Genomic DNA, 19,748 nt, shown 5'->3' with positions numbered 1-19,748 from the left:
TTGAGCTTAAATGTTTCAATGAAATGAAAACTGTTTATCCGATAAAATATTTTGTGCACTCTGCTCTGTTTAAGGCTCGCAACAATGAATCGATCGAGGTTCTCTTATGACCTAACACGTTGTTTGAGAATTGTGTACACCTATTAGCTGACCTGGTGGGTTGATCTCCATCGGGCACTAATCATGTATGAGGCGTTATAAGGGTGCTCGACGGGATGTGTTCCGGAGCATTGGGTCCCAAATGGGAACTTGACTGGGTTACGCCCTCAGTTCAAGTAAGCAGGAGTAATGGATCCGTCGGTGGCTAAAAGGTCCGGGATCACAGCGAGTAACGGAAAGGGAGTGTGACAATTGCGCGCAATATAATAAAATGTTTTAACATGCTTAGAAGTTATTTCAATTTAAAACCTTCTAAGTCATGTCAAGTATAATTGGATAAACTGCTCTTATGATTACGAAATGTTTATAAAAATGCTAGCCCACTAAGTACATTAGTACTTAGCCCAAAATTTCTTTCAAATGTTTTCAGGTTGATTGGTCGGTGCTGACGGGGCAGAGCTGAGGCTAGGGTTCAACTCCGTATTTTGTCTTCCGCTGTTGCACTAGCTCTTATTATCTTTTGTTTCTCTAACTGGAGACTTTTATGTTAAGATTCTAAATTATGTTTCTTATCGAGTTTAGACTCTCAACTCTAGCACTATGTTAATTAATATTGGTTATCAGAAGCATGAAACCAAACTTGTGATCCTAAGATTTAGAATGTTATTAATTGATTACTATCAGTTGATTTATGTCTTTCTTCACTCAAAGGGCGTTGCCCGACTTCTTATCCTATTATTTGAATTTCACAAGGTCCTTCCCTTGTTCATTTCTATGATTTTAGTCGCACCCCGATTATAGTTTATTCCTTCAAGAATTGGGGTGTGACAGTGGGGGTGGTGAGAAAAATTAGAAAAAAAAAATTGGGGAGGGTGGTGTGGGTGGGGGTGGTGGCATGGGGTGGGATGGAGTGGCGAGAAAAATTAAGAAAAAAAAAATTGAGGGTGGGGGCGTGGGGTGACGAGAAAAATTAAAAAAAAAAAATTGGACGGGGGAAGGGGGTGGATAGGGTGGGCGGTGGGTGGGGCTGGCGAGAAAAGTTAAAAAAAATGGGGGGGTGGGCCAGTAGGGTAGGGGTGGTGGTGGGTCAGCGGCAAAATTAAAAGTATGGCATAAACAATATTTAACAATTTATCCATCATTTTTCAATAAAAAGAATATGTGTATAGGATAAAAGAAAATTTTTCATAAAAAAGAACATGAGATAATAAGAATAGAAATAATAAAAAATTTCCATATTTTCATTTCCATGTTTTTCTTATAATAATTTTACAATCAAACATAAGGCACACTTAGATTACTAATTCTGAAGAGAGAGAGAGAGAGAGAGAGATGTGAAACGAAAGTAAGAGCATTGAATATGGCTAGGTTGGATGGGATTTAAAGCAAGAAAAAAAAACAGATAGTGCTGAAAGGGATCTGATACCATTGTTTTGTGCACCATTTATTCCATGGCCAAGAAAAATTCGGCATGATTGTTTCATTTCAAGCAGAATATGTTCCAAAAGCATCTCCCACACTTCAAATTATTCTCACCCCTTCCCATCCCATATCCATATATAACAGTTAAGAAACCAACTTTTTCTCTCAAAAAAAAAAAAAATTAAGAAACCAACTTTGCTTTTTGGTCCACTACAATTGAAAACCAAGCACATGTATCCTTCTTAATTAAATTTTAGGTAAATATTAATAAATAATTTAAAATATCCGCCGACTCCAGATGGCCGCACCAGAGCTATTGTAAAAATAAACCACATGCTTAATGAAAAGATTAATTGACGTAATTTTTCAAGTGATCGTGAGAAATATATATAGTATGCGACGAAAAACAACTTGACTCAAATTATTCCTATTTTTCAAATCCCTTTAGTTCTTTTTTTAAGGCAAATCCTTTAGTTCTTGTGTATCACAAAGTTGATCAAAATTAAGCGGATAGTAAAGTCGGAATGAAAGACTACTAGTAGTTTTCTTATCTTATTTTGACCGAATTAATTTAACCTACATATATATAATCAAACGTGTCATGAAGGTACATATATATACAGTTTTTGAACGAAGAAACTATATTTGAACAACTATTTTAATTTTGTAGCTACTAGATTTAATACATAGGAAATGAGAAATGAAACCAATGATCAACTTAGTGTAACAAATTATGAAAGTTGATAGATAACTTAAACATCAAATTTTGTGCGTTAATTTGGAGATGGCTTGAGTCGCCCTATAAAAACATGAGTAGTTCACATGATTTCTGGCGTAAATAAATAAATACATTCAAGATTGCAGGCCCAGGAGCCTGCAAAACGTACAATTTGAACCGTTGTTGTTTGTCTGCTATCCAATTTAATTCATCACTTGTTAGCCTACAAGGAATTTCATTAATGTTTTGGTCGTGCCAACTCTTCAATATTAATTAACTGTGATAATTGGATTCACTAAAATTTCATTACATATAGAAGCAAGTGCTTGTTTTCCCATGTAATAATTAATTAAACCTCTGTTCATCTGTTAAACTACAGAAAATGTTGCTGTTCCATTCAATATTTATATGCACACGCACAGACACAGTCACACAGGCTAAGGCACAGACACAAAGGGTAGTGTTAAATTAATGTGTTGAACAAGCAATTGTTAATTTGTTATATATACATAGAGACTTGAAATAAAACAAACAAAAAAAGGAAATTAATATATAAACTAGAAAACAGTAGGCGTTGTTTGTTATGTTATGTGAATTAGCAGGATAAAAAGAGGAAGAATCTAGGGTCTTTTGAGAAAGGCAGTATCAATATGAGATTAAAGATGAAAAGCATGGATATATTGCAAGCAGCGACAGCCATATGCCCCAACAGCAGCAGCATGGAATTAGAAGCATCCAGCAGCGCCCTCGCCCTCGCCGGCAGCAGCAGTCCGGCAATCGACAGATACAACCCCATCATCAGAGACTCCCGCAGATGCGCCGCCACCCCTCTCCCGCCCTTGATCCACAAGAAAAACGTTAATCCCAGGAAGAGCTGGAGCTGCGCCAAGCCCGGCGACTTCATCAGCCCCCCCGGCTCTACCAGGTACTTGTTGAGCGGAAAGGAGCTGCTCACCGCTTTGGACCCGCCGCCCACCTCCATAGATGACCTTGTCCTTAATAATCAAACAAATTCCTCCTCTCCCTCGCCGGATCAAGTCCGTTTTCTCGCCCGCCTTAAATCTCTCTCAACTGCTTCAATTCTTGGATTGGACTGGAATTGATTTTGTGCTTTTGCAGGTGGTAGTTCTAAGAGTGTCCTTGCACTGCAGAGGCTGCGAGAGGAAAATGAGGAAACATATTTCTAGAATGGAAGGTGTGCGTTTCTTACTTTTTTTGGTGAACATTTTTTCATGTATATATTCAGTTGTACATGGTGGTGTGCAGGAGTGAGGTCCTTCAACATAGATTTTGCAGCGAAGAAGGTGACGGTGGCCGGAAAGGTGACGCCGTTGGAGGTGCTGTCGAGCATATCGAAGGTGAAAAACGCGCAGCTATGGGCTCCCACCATATCATCGGAATTCAAAGGCGCTTGGGTTACAGACAAAGCCGCTTTTGTTGGAGTAGCCTAGTCTTCACTCCATCTTGTTTGTAAATTCACACATTATTTCAATTGCAGCTTCTGTTGATCAGCCATCACTATTATGTTTCATCTTTTAGATTAAGCTTCCTCTGCTTCAATTACTATTCAATACTAGCCACGCTCTTCTTTTTCTTTTTCTTTTTTGGTTTTCTGCCTCCAAATTTAGTGAACTATAGCTAAACTTACGTAGATTAATTACTTATTGATTGTGCAGTACTGGATGCAATTGAGCTCATCATAGAACAAAATGGATTATATTGTGATAATTTAACTAGGTCATATACCTCATCAGTCATCCCCAAAGTACAAAATAGATTGAATAGTAACAATTTTCAAGGACATGCCTAAATAAATATTGAAAAATGTGTCATGCCCAGTTTATTTTGGAGGATTAGCCTTGATAGATAAAAATAAGACTAATTCCTTGTTTATTTTGATGAATTGAAACTTTGAAATAATCTTGATTATTTCTATGACTTGAGTTAGTTTTGCTTGATTCGTATTCTATTAAAAACGTGGAATTAGAAAAAACCTACTTTTGAGGATAAAAATACTCAACTATAGGGGTGAGCAAAATCGGACCAAAACCGACGAACCGGACCGAACCGGTCGGTTTTTCGGTCCGATCCGGGCCGGTTTTGGTTCAATGTTTGGTCCGGTCCGGTCCAAATTTCCTGGACCGAATTACAGTCGGTTTGGTTTCGGTCCGGAGGAGGGCAAAACCGATGAAAACCGGACCGAATCGAATATATGTATATTTAATATATATTTATTATTTTTATTAATATTATTAATTATTTATAGTATTCTAAAACTCAGAAACCCTAATATTATTAACATTTTATGGATTTTTGTGGTATTATTGAATTATTGTTGTTAAACAGGTTTTATATGTGTAAAAATGTGTTTTTTTGGTTTATTTCGCAAACTGCCCAAAATTTCGGTTTTGGACCGAACTGGACCGAGAACCGACAGCGGTTTCGGTCAGGTTCCGGTTCGATCCCAGTGTTTACGTCGGTCCGATTCGATCCTAAAATTTTTAGAAGTTCGGTCCTCGGTTTTGTCGGTCCAGTTCGGACCGACTGCTCACCCCTACTCAACTATACATCGTATCAATCATGCAAAGTAAACATCCAATGTAAAAGTGAATAAATCTTTTTAAAAATAATATATAATTGAATAAATATATATGTAATTGCTTAAAATTACAATAAAATCTTACAAAAAAAAAACTCTATTTGTCTCTCAAATAACTTCCTAATTTTCTTTTTTGGTTCGTCCCAAAAAGAATTTTCTTCTCTATTTTTAGATTATACCCTACTAGCTACCAATAATACTTTATTTACCCTTATTCTTTTATTTTTTTTCACTATTCTCAATACCTCATTCTTTACTCTATACTTATTTATCTTAAAATTTTGTGTCCCTTCCTTATAAAAAGTTATTTAAGAAACAAAAAAGGTATAAAATCTTTTAATAAAAATAAAATAAGAAATACTGAAATAATGTGCACAAGTTGTTGGGAACCTTGTGGAATATCCTAACCCTTGTTTTGATGATACCAAAATTCATAGGACTTAAATGTAATAGACTAGAATCGTTTTTGAACTCAAGTGTTAGAGTTCGTTTCTAGTTTAGTTGCGGTGTCAAAGACTGAAGACTGAAGACTGAAGAACGAAGACTGAAGACTGAAGACTGAAGACTGCAGTTACCAACTGAAGTATCAGTTGAAGAATCAGTTGAAGACTGATTATTTAATGCGCGCCATGGACTGATACTAAAGTCAAGTATCAGTTGAACATTCCTCCTAGGACTGATCTTCCAACATTCAGAGGAAGCCACGTACGCTCAAGTACAGCCGCATTAAATGCAGAGATATCTCAATATCTTATCTCTGCAGAGGTCATTCCTATCTGGTGGTTACTTTTCAGAGATGTCACATCTCCTGTCCATCAAAGAGAGCCGTTTCCACACAGACAAGGAACCTCGAAGATTGAAGCCTCAGCCCAAATTCGAATTGCTCTCCAACGGAAGAAATCTTGAGGACGATTTACGCCAACGGATCTATTCAAGAGTTCTCCTACAAATAGCGCTCGAGGATCACTTCAATCTTCACCGATTCAACGACATAAGCTGAAGCTCTGCCGAAATAGCTACTCAGCCTAAAGCTTAAACCGCCCAAAGCTTGAATCGAAGAAGAGAATTCCAAAGCCAAAATCAGTCACTGCTGATTACATACATTCTCTTAGACCCTAGGCATATATTCTGTGTACCCAGAAGCCAAAGGTCAAACTTGCTTCAAAGAACTTGTTCTTTGTAAGTATAGTTGGCACTCGTTTAAACCTCTCCCCCATAAGAGTGTTTGAGTGACTCGGAGTTTCAGAAGGTGTTCTGAACTCTGATAGGGAAGTCTGAGCACGAGGTGTGCTTAGCAAGGAAATCCTGCGCGAGCTGTGTAGGTGCTGAAATCCTGCGCGAGGTGTGTAGGTAGGGAAACCCTACGCGAAGTGTGTAGGTGCTGAAGAGAGAGCTATCTTCAGTTCACGGTTTGCAGTGCACCCGGGAAGCACTTGCGGAGTGGATTGTTGGTCTGATCAACCAGCCGTGGATGTAGGAAAGAGTTTTTCCGAACCACGTAAAAGTCTCTGTGTTATTTACAGCTTTCAGTTTTATATTCATAACTGTGTTATTTCAATTGATAAAACTGAATGCTGACTAACTGAAAAGAGAAACCTTAATCCAACTATCTGCTCCACCGAGGCTATTCGAAACTAAGTTTAATTTCCGCTGCGTATGATATCAATCTGACTCACTATCCTCTGATAGTAAGGAAGAGAGATATCATCTTCATCTCTGCAAACACGACTGAAGCCCTTACGTGGATCAGTTAAGTTCCAGTGACTTAACTGATAACTCTTTACTGAAGAGCTTTCAGTATCAGTCGTCAACCCTGTTGGTCAACACTTATTTCGGTTAAACAGATGTCTTGTTTGCGTGTAAAGTTTCGTTTCTATCTCTGACTGAGATCCCTCTGATTGAGGTTTGTAGATAGTCATAAAAATAGCCTATAGGTGTATTCCCCTCCCCCATACACCTATTCGAGACCCCCCGGACCCAACACAAGTTATCTCTTGTTAACGTACCACCGCTCACCTATCCACCGTGAGACGAATTAACGTGTCTACCATTATGGTAAGTTACGTGGATAGAAGAATCAGCCCTTCAATCCTCAGACTCTCATATTGGAGGTGTATTGGTTTGAGATTCAGTTGGATTTTTTTGGACTTTAAAAAGTCCATAAATTTTTGTGGGTTTAGGAAATTCATAAACTCTATGCAGAGTTTGGTTGACTTTTTTTTATTGATTTTCATGGATTTTCACCGACTTGATAGGAATTAGGAAGGCAGCAACCTAGCGTCGGCTGGAGCTTGTGCATATCGGTGATTGAACGTGCATCCCGTGTGCATGTCCACTTTATGGTCGTCTCTCAAGTGAGCAACAAGATAAGGAATGTCCCCTGCTAAGTGTTACTATACACTCAGATCCAGCGTATGGACAACTATATGGTCACTCAATTTTGAAATTAATTTTACTTGAAAATTACCTTTTTAATATATTATAGATTTCCGATCTGATTATATATGTAGATTGAAAATTTGAAATTTGATTCTGTAATATTCTCCCTAATATACCTATGATATCATAATATCTTGTTTGGTAAGAAGTAATACGAAACATATGATCCTTTATAAATTAAAAATCCAAAAATATTATATTATACTGATTTCAAGGATTCAATATACCACCTCAACGGGTAGTATACATAATACAAATCTTAATTGTAACTATTATTAACTTTATATAGTTTTAAGAGTTAATAGTATTTTATGTCCTAAACTTTCAGCATTTTCCATAAAATGTCATGAACTTTAATTTTCTCCTAAAAAATTTCTAACTTTCAGTTTTTTTCCATAAAATGTCTCGCTATACAAAATTCGATGATGAAAATATGACTTATCTCGCCGAATGTAATATTTTGGGGACCATCATTGTTGGAAAATTATATTAGAAACTTACATTGTTGGAAAACATTGAAAGTTTGGAGTTTTTTGTCATCTTTTCGTCATGGAATTTAATATATCTAGATATTTTATGGAAAAAACTGAAAGTTCGAGGATTTTTAAGAGAAAATAAAAATTCGGGACATTTTATGGAAAACGCTGAAAATTCGGGACATAAAACACTATTAACCCTAGTTTTAATACATCATGCCCAACAACATACTCTCTCCGTCTCAAAAAAATATAAACATTTTGTCATTTATAGGTGTCTCACAAAAACATGAACATTTTGATTTTGTACATTATCCTCTTACTTTTTATCCCTCATTTTAATACTTATTCACAAAAAAACCATTATGACCCACCACTATTTTTCCTCAATTAATTTATTACTCTCATAATACTTTATAAAGTGAGATTCATTTTTCAATCATAATAACTCTTAACTAATATTTTTTAAAAACTGTGTCACTCTCAATTTTTCATGTTTTTATGAGACAGAGGGAGTATTATATTTTACAGATATTTTTATGCATTATACCAAACATGATATTAATATGACATATAGTAAAAGACATCTCAGTCAATCATATCACACTTAATCCCCTATATGTGGCAAAATCATAGTCAGCCATAGGATACATGAAATCAATACCCACAAATCATGTATCCTATGGCTTATAGTATTTATTTAGAGGGCGGAATTTTTTATCGGTTCGAATCTTAAAGGGAGCTAAAATTTTACCAATTTTTTTAATATTGTTATTCATTAGCATACACTGCCTTATTCAACACTATATATTGTCTTATTCATTGTATTCATGATCTCACGAAAAATAGCAATCTCACTAGAGTGCACCATATATATATATATGAAAGATTATACACAACATGCATTGCCATGAGATAACTGACGCACACAGATTGCTTAATCACTTGTAACTTCAGATTAAATTTGAGATTTATTCTCAATTCTTGTACCCCCAAGCTTTTCATCTACCTATGTTACCAACTATCCTATTCCAGTTCAGTTGAAAAGCTACGCATTAGTTACATATAACCTCAATTATCATCTCATCTATCAACAATCCCTCGATTTCATTACCTAATACCTCGATTTCTGCTCTAGATTCTGACCACAGCATCTCTCTATCTAGTTCTCCATCACCGCTGCCGTAGTCTTGGTTGATCAATCTCTCAAGATCATCTTGAACCCCCTGCCATTGCAGATTCGACCCCAACACTTTTGGCATCACCCAGGGGCACACATTCACGCGCTGCTGGAAAATCTCCACCACTGCTGCATTTATTTTGTCGAAGAGCAACCTTCTTTCCGACCTCAATCCGCTTGTCTCATCATTGTATTTCTTCTCCAACTTGTCGAACAACTTGGGGTCCAACGGTCTATTTGAGGAGTGCCACGATGTCCTCAACATGTGAAAGTAGGATTCCTCAAGACCAGACTCGATCAGCACATCAAGAGCATAACAAGTCCTCCAGTTGTCAGCTGCTAAGACATGGTCTCCTTCAGAAAGTACCGGAGATAGTTGCGCTTCTTCTTCCTCGATGGGAACAAGTGCCGATGTCTCAGCATATGTGCCTGACTCCAACTTGAGGAGTTTCAGTTGCATTCGCAGTTCTGCATCAGAGGATCAAAAAGAACAATTGAGAAGATCATCATTGTTGAAATCAAGAATCAAGGAGAACAAAAAACTTCAATAATATTAAGAAATGCTAGTACAGGACAAACCAAGGACCACGAAAAAAGCATTCTTTAGAAATTATGTAGACAACTAGTGAAGGGCATAAATGGTTGTCAGCTAAACAAAATAAACATGTCTTTCTATCAGGATACGAAGCTCACACATACGTCCTTATGATGCAAAGACAAAAGAATAAACAAGATTCAATAGAAGTATATCACCAACCAAAATTTGCAGTGTATAAAACTTTATAATAAGGCAATGCCATGAAGCTAAACTGTCTATATAGCTAAACAGAAGGTTATTATTTCTTAAAAAGTGAACTTGGACATCCTAGATTTCCTACATACAATTATTATAGTCAAGGCTGGAGGGTAAAGATTTCATACCATGAAGTTCAGCACTGACTCTCTCAAAACTTTCAGAAGATGGCGTATCTTCGCTACAAGGAACATCAAGGACTGAAATTGGACTAGGAAGGACTGAAATTGGACTAGGATGGTCGGCTTCCTTGGAGCTTTCAGAAGATTCTGGCTCAGCTCTAAGGCTCTGCAAGTGAGGAGATCCTTGATTAGGCGATTCCTTGTACAGCTCCTGAAAAATGAAAATATAAGATTGATTAAGTACGTACTAAATTATAAAGCACCTAGTAGGGACGACTCCAGATCTCAAAAAAATCCAATCATCGTGTAACGAGCAAATTTTGACAAGGAAACTCAATTTCGACTATGGAGGAGAAGAAGATATGCGCTCATGTCAAACAAGGTGCATCACACAAGGAAAATATTACTTATCTACCTTTTTAAGATATTTAAGCAATATAAACATTAAATAGAAGCCATCGTATTGCATACCACAAAGGACTATAACCAGAAGGAACTTTGTAAACAAATTTTTACATAAGAGACTTTCTCTACAGATGAATTTATTAATGTGTAACATGAGATGAGACCTAAAAGCACGCTGAAGTGGCAAAATTGGCATAATTTGGAAAACACCTTTATCAGTTCCAGTAGCCCCACATTCACTTATTAAATGCAAAGCAGCGGAGGGATATCTAACATATATATGAAACTGGTGAAGAAACTATCTGCGCTTCAGGTGAAAGACTAGGCTAATCATCTACCGTCAAATACATAAGTATTTATAACTCAAGTTGAGGAAAGGTAGCAAATATGCACTCTATTCAATGCAAAGCAGCAGAGGGATATCTGACATATATATGAAACTGGTGAAACTACCTGCGCTTCAGGTGAAAGACTAGGCTAACCATCTACATCAATAAAGAAGAAGTATTTATAACTCAAGTTGAGGAAAGCTAGAAAATATGCACTCTAGCTCGTACATTATCATGTATAATACCTTAACAATTAAACAGAAACAACAGTAAAAAATTAAAAGGAGCTCACACAAGAAAATATGCCTCTGCACACATACAAAAAATGAAAATCTACAAGTCAGTGAAGTAAAGAAAGCAGGGGCGTTTTAAATTCCAAGTAAAAGTGGGAATAACAGATATGAAGCACGCAATCATAGTCCAGCTATGCCATAGGCTGAAGATCAAGATACTTCAGTTGAAGGAAGTCAAGACCAAACCTGGAGACTAGAACCCTCTTGGTTATGATCAGCAACTTTGTCACTTGCTATGGTTGAATGTGACTGCTCTGGAAGAATCTCGGAAGATTCAGAAGACATATTTGTGCTTCCAGGATCTGAAATCATCATTACATCAACCACAGTGACTTCACAATTGTCAGCCTTTTCAGCCATTGGAAAAATGGGCTGCTGTTCAGATAAGTCCTTGGTGTTTGGTTCCATCTGAATCTCAAAATTGGCTCCCGACGAAGAGTCTATCTCATTAGCAAATATGTGTTGACAGGGATGAGACGTCTTGCTCCTGGACTTTGAATCTTTAGCTAAATAATTTTCTCTGTGACTTAGATTTCCCTTTACAACCTTACTTCTACAACGATGTACAGAATCACTACGCATCATGCTTTTGTCTTCAGCCAACTTATTATTATTGGGGTTTCTTCTGTGGCTTCTTCCTCTCCCACCAGTGGGTGGAGGAAGCGACCTCGACCTAGAGGAGTTTCTGCGTATTTCATCCTTCCATCCATCCCTACTGCTGATACCTAAAGGAACATCCAAAATAGCAGTTCCATTACTACCAAGTTCTTTACTTGGTCGGCCAGGACTCATCTTAACATTTGACTGGCAGGGCCTAGTTTCCTTATTGGGCAAGGCAAGCATTTCTCCTAATGTGCTGCCCCTATTAATCATTTCCAAATCCTGATATTTGTGAGTCATCTTCCATCTCTCAGATAGTCGCTTCTTTGCTTCCGTATTTACAGGCGATTCGCCTAAATGAGAAGATGGATATCTGCACATGCTACTATCGTCGAAGGACCTTCTAGCAGATAATCTGAACACCTCAGACTCACTATCAGAATCACTTTCATTAGCATCGTATGAGCTCTCATCTCCCACATATCCTCTGTATGCAGTAGATTTTGCATCTGTGGTCTCATCACAGCCATCTCTCATTCTCATCGTAATTTCCCTGGCTATTTCTCTAGCTTCTTTTGACATGGACTTTGATAATCCTGCATTATGAGATGAGTCTTTCCTTCTTCGTAACACTGTTGCAGCACTACCAACATTTGTATATTCCTTGATTTTCTTGAAGCCAGGTTGATAATTGTGTGAAAGATCTGGTGATGATAAAGATGTGCCAGCATTCTGAATTTTCCCAAGGTTTGGCTTCAAAACAACAATCCTAGTAGGAATAATATGTTCGTCTTTCCTCTCTTCCACTTGAATCCTTGATGAATTGCGAACTCTGTGGCGACTGTGTGGTTCAACATCCAAGAGCTATTCTAACTGAAGAAGCTCCACCATCTCCTGAAGAAATCAAGAAATATCGAAGATGGTTTGAACTCCACTCTAAGGAGAACATCATTGGAGAACCATCAGATGGCGTCAAGACTCGGAGATCTATGTGCAACCTCGTCTTCGACATCAACCAGAACTGCATCAACGAAGATAAGAATTTCAGCTGTTTCTTATCAACTACAGAGCCGAAGGATATTGAAGAAGCTCTGAAGTCCACAGAATGGGTCATCGCAATGCTAGAAGAACTCAATGAATTCAACCGGAATTCTCTTTGGGAGCTTGTGGATCGACCAGACGATGCAAAGGTGATTGGCTTGAAATGGATTTTCAAGAACAAGAAAGACGAAGAAGGAAACGTTGTGAGAAACAAAGCAAGGCTTGTGGCTAAAGGATACAGTCAAGAAGAAGGAATCGACTACGACGAGACATTTGCCCCAGTTGCCAGATTGGAAGCAGTCAGACTCTTCTTAGCTTTTGCAGCTCACAAAGGTTTCAAGGTACACCAAATGGATGTCAAGTGTGCATTTCTCAACGGAGTGCTCACAGATGAAGTCTATGTAGAACAACCTCCAGGATTTGAGGCTGCTGGACCAGAAAAGGTGTACAAGCTGAAGAAAGCGCTCTATGGGTTGAAGCAAGCACCAAGAGCGTGGTATGATACTCTCTCGGAGTATCTGATTGAACAAGGCTTCAAAAAGGGATCTGTGGACAGAACGTTGTTCACTCTCAAAGAAGGAGAAGATCTCTTGCTTGTTCAAATTTATGTCGATGACATAATCTTCGGATCCAAATCCGAACACATGTGCAATAAGTTTGCTGACATCATGAAGAACAAATTCCAAATGTCCATGATGGGAGAAATGAATTTCTTTCTCGGATTGCAAGTCAAGCAGACCAAAGAAGGAATACTGATCAGCCAGTCCAAGTATGCGAAGGAGCTGATAGCTAAGTTCGGTATTCAGCACATGAAGTCAGTCAAGATCCCAATGAACACAAACTGGAAAGTTGATCCAGGTTCAGAAGGAAGCTCTGTCTCTTCGAAGAAGTACAGAGAAATCATTGGATCTTTGCTGTATTTGACTGCGAGCAGACCATATATCGCATTTGCAGTCGGGGTTTGTGCAAGATATCAATCAGATCCTAAGGAAGCTCATTTAGATGCAGCTAAGCGGATTCTGAGATATCTCAAGGGCACACCCAATTTAGGATTGTGGTACCCAGCAGAGGACGACATCAAGCTCACCGGATTTTCAGACTCCGACTTCGGTGGATGCAAGCTTGATCGCAAATCAACCTCCGGAACATGTCAATTCCTAGGCAACAAGCTCATCTCTTGGTTTTCTAAGAAGCAGACGTCAGTCGCCACCTCTACAACTGAAGCTGAATATGTTGTTGACGGAAGCTGCTGCTCACAAATCCTGTGGTTAGTCCATCAACTAAAGGACTATGGGATCGAGGAAAAGGAAGTTCCTATCTATTGCGACAGCTCCAGTGCTATTGCAATCTCCCAGAATCCAGTTCATCACACCAGAGTCAAACATATTGAGATTCGACATCACTTCATTCGTGATCATGTCGAAAAGAAGAATGTCTCTGTGGAATGGATTCCCACTGCTATTCAGAGAGCGGACCTACTGACCAAGGCTCTTCCAGAAGAGAGGTTCAACGATCTTTGTGCAAAGATTGGCCTCATCAACCCTGAAGAGTGATGCTGTGTTTGAAGATCTTCTCGAACAGTCATGCTGACTGGTGGTCAACCAACTGCTGCTTCTACGTTCGTCGACGTAAAAAGCAATGAAGTCCGAGTGCTCATCTGAAGAGGAAGTCATCCTGATGAATCATCCAGGATCACGTGGTATCAACTGACTACTATGTTCAGTTGATCAGTAAGTATTTTAAGATGCTTAACTTTTCGAAATCAGTTATTTCAGTTTAGAGCTTTAAGTCTTTAGTTCAAAATCTTTTCTCTAACTGATCAGTTTCTTTCAAAAACTTTAACTGATTATTGGAATTGTTGGAATTGGAATATCCGAATTAGGACAAGATTTTTATAAAGTGAAAATCTGTTTTGATTGAACTTGTCCTGATCTTTTTGCCAAAAATCCTTCCAACCTTTTTTTTGCCTCTGCAATAAAATTTCTTGAAACGCTCATTGACATGACATGTGTAATGATGCCTTTTGAAGTCCCTCGCAGTGACGGCGGACGCGAAATTTTTTCTTCAATTGCATTTAAGGCACAGTTTTCGAAAAACCTTTTCATCTTCTACATGGTTCACATCTTGTCTATTTATACCATGTTGTCTTCATAGTGTTTCTGCATCAACTAACAACTCTCCACAGCTTTCACTGTGAGAAAAAGTTTCAATTGTTTACCAAAGTTGCAGATAAAAATTGTTCCGACTAAAGGAGAAATCTATGACTGCAAAGTCATGGAGTGGAAGAATGACGCTCATAGTCTTGGTCTTCACCGGACCCTTCCACTGGATCACAACGTCTCTCCGGCGTCAAAGTTTGCTCTACCCTCACTTGTATCCAGCGAAACGAGCGTCTTCCATCCTTATGCCCGGCACATGGATTGGAAGTTCCTGTCTAGAATATGGACAGACTTCACCTGTTGCTCAGGAAACTTCTCACCTTTTGGTGAAGACTCCATGTGGTGCAACAGCAATGCACAAAAGCTCATTGCCATCCGGCGCAAAATCGACAGTGCTAGTCCTCACGACTGTCACTGATTCGATTCTCCATCTTCACATCTTTTTCTCCCCCATGTATGACGAAGGCATGTTCTGATCCAATTCTTTCATGAACGCCTCGTCATATATTTCCTTCGTTTCTCCTCCCCTCCTCTCGCACTTCTAATTCATCTCTTCTCGTCTGTCTCCTCGCTCTTCGGATAGTATGTATAGCTACATCTCATGATTATCTCTAACGATGCTATGCATACTTTCCCTTCCTTCAAACTGCTTCCCATCATTCCTCTATCTCCCCGCCTTCTCCGTCATTCTTTTTCTTTCTTCTCCACCCACTCCTGACGTTCTTCTCCTTCTGCATTCTCGGGACCTCTCCTCTTCTCAAGACGTTTTCACAACTTGAGAATTGGAGTTGTTGTCTCATTTGATTTTCAGCTTCCATGGTCATCTCTCTCTTTTTGATGTTGCCAAAAAGGGGGAAAGTTGGGAAAGTAAGAGTCAGTGAGTAATCTGTTTGAGAAGATTACTCCTGCCCCTATTTCTTGACTGTAGATGGGATAGCTATGGATCACCAGAAGGATGACGTTTCAGAAGAGACCTCAATTCAACGGAAAACAAGTGAGAGTGGAACAAGCTTAGGAACATTGAAGACACGAAGACAGAAGATGAAGATCAAGAAGTTCAAGGCGCAGACAAGCAGACTGCTGGAGTCCATGGTTTATCCATGATGTTTTTGTTTTACTTTTTACTCCAATGTAAGTCTTGCTCTGTACCTAGACTGATGGCTTATCAGCCCGTTTAATGAAATGAACTTCTTATTGATCTCACCCTGAAGACAATGACTCTTTGTCCAGGCTCTGATTTATGGTTTTGTTTCTGTCTTCTTACTGTTCTGTGTTTAGAACTGTTTTCGTTCTTGCTCTGAGTACAAGTTATTTAGGTTCTGTTGTTAAGGGGGAACAACTTTCACCCCTTGTCTAGAACTTGTACTGTGAGCTCAGTCTTTTTGCTGTCTAGAACTGCTGTGTGGTTTTGGCATCATCAAAAAGGGGGAAATTATTGGGAACCTTGTGGAATATCCTAACCCTTGTTTTGATGATACCAAAATTCATAGGACTTAAATGTAATAGACTAGAATCGTTTTTGAACTCAAGTGTTAGAGTTCGTTTCTAGTTTAGTTGCGGTGTCAAAGACTGAAGACTGAAGACTGAAGAACGAAGACTGAAGACTGAAGACTGAAGACTGCAGTTACCAACTGAAGTATCAGTTGAAGAATCAGTTGAAGACTGATTATTTAATGCGCGCCATGGACTGATACTAAAGTCAAGTATCAGTTGAACATTCCTCCTAGGACTGATCTTCCAACATTCAGAGGAAGCCACGTACGCTCAAGTACAGCCGCATTAAATGCAGAGATATCTCAATATCTTATCTCTGCAGAGGTCATTCCTATCTGGTGGTTACTTTTCAGAGATGTCACATCTCCTGTCCATCAAAGAGAGCCGTTTCCACACAGACAAGGAACCTCGAAGATTGAAGCCTCAGCCCAAATTCGAATTGCTCTCCAACGGAAGAAATCTTGAGGACGATTTACGCCAACGGATCTATTCAAGAGTTCTCCTACAAATAGCGCTCGAGGATCACTTCAATCTTCACCGATTCAACGACATAAGCTGAAGCTTTGCCGAAATAGCTACTCAGCCTAAAGCTTAAACCGCCCAAAGCTTGAATCGAAGAAGAGAATTCCAAAGCCAAAATCAGTCACTGCTGATTACATACATTCTCTTAGACCCTAGGCATATATTCTGTGTACCCAGAAGCCAAAGGTCAAACTTGCTTCAAAGAACTTGTTCTTTGTAAGTATAGTTGGCACTCGTTTAAACCTCTCCCCCATAAGAGTGTTTGAGTGACTCGGAGTTTCAGAAGGTGTTCTGAACTCTGATAGGGAAGTCTGAGCACGAGGTGTGCTTAGCAAGGAAATCCTGCGCGAGCTGTGTAGGTGCTGAAATCCTGCGCGAGGTGTGTAGGTAGGGAAACCCTACGCGAAGTGTGTAGGTGCTGAAGAGAGAGCTATCTTCAGTTCACGGTTTGCAGTGCACCCGGGAAGCACTTGCGGAGTGGATTGTTGGTCTGATCAACCAGCCGTGGATGTAGGAAAGAGTTTTTCCGAACCACGTAAAAGTCTCTGTGTTATTTACAGCTTTCAGTTTTATATTCATAACTGTGTTATTTCAATTGATAAAACTGAATGCTGACTAACTGAAAAGAGAAACCTTAATCCAACTATCTGCTCCACCGAGGCTATTCGAAACTAAGTTTAATTTCCGCTGCGTATGATATCAATCTGACTCACTATCCTCTGATAGTAAGGAAGAGAGATATCATCTTCATCTCTGCAAACACGACTGAAGCCCTTACGTGGATCAGTTAAGTTCCAGTGACTTAACTGATAACTCTTTACTAAAGAGCTTTCAGTATCAGTCGTCAACCCTGTTGGTCAACACTTATTTCGGTTAAACAGATGTCTTGTTTGCGTGTAAAGTTTCGTTTCTATCTCTGACTGAGATCCCTCTGATTGAGGTTTGTAGATAGTCATAAAAATAGCCTATAGGTGTATTCCCCCCCCCATACACCTATTCGAGACCCCCCGGACCCAACACAAGTTATCTCTTGTTAACGTACCACCGCTCACCTATCCACCGTGAGACGAATTAACGTGTCTACCATTATGGTAAGTTACGTGGATAGAAGAATCAGCCCTTCAATCCTCAGACTCTCATATTGGAGGTGTATTGGTTTGAGATTCAGTTGGATTTTTTTGGACTTTAAAAAGTCCATAAATTTTTGTGGGTTTAGGAAATTCATAAACTCTATGCAGAGTTTGGTTGACTTTTTTTTATTGATTTTCATGGATTTTCACCGACTTGATAGGAATTAGGAAGGCAGCAACCTAGCGTCGGCTGGAGCTTGTGCATATCGGTGATTGAACGTGCATCCCGTGTGCATGTCCACTTTATGGTCGTCTCTCAAGTGAGCAACAAGATAAGGAATGTCCCCTGCTAAGTGTTACTATACACTCAGATCCAGCGTATGGACAACTATATGGTCGGAAATTGCAAACTGCTTCGTGTTTTAGTTTGCTGTAGTATGGGAATATCTCCGGGCAACAACATAAGGAATGTCCCCTATTACTATACACTCTACACTTTCTATTTCAATTGTTGCCATTTTCAATTAGGGGTAGGAAAACAAATACTAAAATTCAAGAAGTTTGCAGAAATTCCTGACACCCAATTTAAAGAGACCTGATTTTCTTTCAAAATTAGCACCAAATGTCGGCTTGTGAAATGAAGCTCCAACCTTTGCGAGAGAATATTTGGTATGAGATCAACAGCCCATTTCAAGAAACCTAAAGATTTAATGAAATATCAAATTCGCACTTTTAAAAAATTTGATTTTTTACAGAAATTTGAGACCCCTACTTCCCAAAAAATTCAAATATATATTTTCTGGAATTAAGGGATCTACTTCGTCTTTTTTGCCCTTTTCTCCTCCTCCCTTAACCTTCTGCTCAATTAAGGGAAGAAGAAACCAAAGAATTTTGTAAGAAAATTGGAGGAAAAATTAAAAAAGATACAAAAAGAATCAGAAAGAGAAGAGACGTAAAAGAATCCACAGAAATCTCGTGTGATGAGGTGAGATTTCTCTCTTTGTATTTTGAAGGAGAATCTATCAAAATCCATAAAGTTTTAAAATCTACGGACTTTTGGATACCTAAGAATTTTTTAAGACTTTAAAATCCATATTGAATACCTTTTTAAAGACTTTTAAAATTCTGGATTGAATACCCCCAAACTTTCAAAGTCCAAAAAAATCATGTAGACTCTACAACCTATTCACCCCCCTCAAATTAATATTACGACATCTTATTAACATAGAAACTAATATTTAATTAACCACGTAAACTTAACAAGAATCTTTTATCAATTACTCTCCTTATCCCAACTTTAAATATTCATCTTTCTCTTTTTGGTCGTTTTATATTTTTGTATTCATTTTTACTTTTAGTAAAAGTAGGAACTCTCACTCATCTTTAATTATTTTAATACTCATATAAATGGTGAGATCTTTATTTCACTTATAACACATCCAACTATTTTATTAAAATTCGTGTCATTCTCAAATAAATACTAAAAATTGGAATGAAGAGAGCATTAAACAATCATAAAGTAAATAAGGAAATGCGTGTGTGAGCATGCGTGTGCTGACATTTAGAATTTTTCTTTATTATTTTATTTAAAACATACTCGTATATCTGATTACTGTAGAACTTTTTCAAAAAATTTATATGAATTTTTGAAATCTTGGGGTCTGTGTACCAGTAAAAATTAGTTACTCTTTGGACTCGCCATGTAAGAATCCCTCTGGCCCTTCCTTGGGTTGGGCCACCGTTACGTTGAGTACACTCGAGTGTAATTTGTAAACTTCTTTTCCGTTTCTTTTCTTCTATTTAATTTATATTTTTTCGATCACAATGCAATTATCCACATCTAAACGAGAGGTATACTATGCTATAAAACATATTCGTATATTAGGATATACTAGTATACGCCCATTCGTGCGATGCACGAATCGAAATTTGATGACGTTTAGAAAATAATTACAAAATATAAATAAGTAAATAAAAATAATGAAAA

At 38.3% G+C, this 19,748-nt stretch overlaps 2 protein-coding genes across 2 annotated transcripts; one reads left to right on the top strand and one right to left on the bottom strand.

The window, feature by feature from the left end:
• The first annotated feature begins 2,214 nt into the window (after positions 1–2,214).
• LOC130997621 (protein SODIUM POTASSIUM ROOT DEFECTIVE 2-like) lies at positions 2,215–3,839 on the top strand. The gene is made up of 3 exons (XM_057923005.1): positions 2,215–3,276; positions 3,359–3,434; positions 3,506–3,839. Exons 1-3 carry the CDS (start codon positions 2,890–2,892, stop codon positions 3,688–3,690), a joined length of 648 nt encoding a protein of 215 aa, XP_057778988.1. The 5' UTR covers positions 2,215–2,889; the 3' UTR covers positions 3,691–3,839.
• Positions 3,840–8,686: 4,847 nt separating this feature from the next.
• Positions 8,687–12,333, bottom strand: LOC130997620 (uncharacterized). The gene is made up of 3 exons (XM_057923004.1): positions 11,062–12,333; positions 9,855–10,059; positions 8,687–9,401 (listed from the first exon to the last, which is right to left on the bottom strand). The coding sequence occupies exons 1-3, from the start codon at positions 12,055–12,057 to the stop codon at positions 8,809–8,811; spliced, it is 1,794 nt and encodes a 597-aa protein (XP_057778987.1). The 5' UTR covers positions 12,058–12,333; the 3' UTR covers positions 8,687–8,808.
• Positions 12,334–19,748: the final 7,415 nt, after the last annotated feature.

The sequence above is a fragment of the Salvia miltiorrhiza genome, chromosome 8, assembly GCF_028751815.1.
Source record: "Salvia miltiorrhiza cultivar Shanhuang (shh) chromosome 8, IMPLAD_Smil_shh, whole genome shotgun sequence".
NCBI classification, from domain to species: Eukaryota; Viridiplantae; Streptophyta; class Magnoliopsida; order Lamiales; family Lamiaceae; genus Salvia; species Salvia miltiorrhiza.
Note: the sequence above shows the minus strand (reverse complement) of the source record. Positions and strands in the feature narration are given on the sequence as shown.

Excerpts from the sequence above, each read along its gene's own strand:
- LOC130997621 (XM_057923005.1), top strand. The coding sequence starts at position 2,890 with ATGAGATTAAAGATGAAAAGCATGGATATATTGCAAGCAGCGACAGCC. Across the intron at positions 3,277-3,358 it reads CCTCTCCCTCGCCGGATCAA|GTGGTAGTTCTAAGAGTGTC; the intron begins GTCCGTTTTCTC and ends GTGCTTTTGCAG. Across the intron at positions 3,435-3,505 it reads ACATATTTCTAGAATGGAAG|GAGTGAGGTCCTTCAACATA; the intron begins GTGTGCGTTTCT and ends GGTGGTGTGCAG.
- LOC130997620 (XM_057923004.1), bottom strand. The coding sequence starts at position 12,057 with ATGTCAAAAGAAGCTAGAGAAATAGCCAGGGAAATTACGATGAGAATG. Across the intron at positions 10,060-11,061 it reads AAGAGGGTTCTAGTCTCCAG|GAGCTGTACAAGGAATCGCC; the intron begins GTTTGGTCTTGA and ends TTCATTTTTCAG. Across the intron at positions 9,402-9,854 it reads AGTCAGTGCTGAACTTCATG|AACTGCGAATGCAACTGAAA; the intron begins GTATGAAATCTT and ends CCTCTGATGCAG.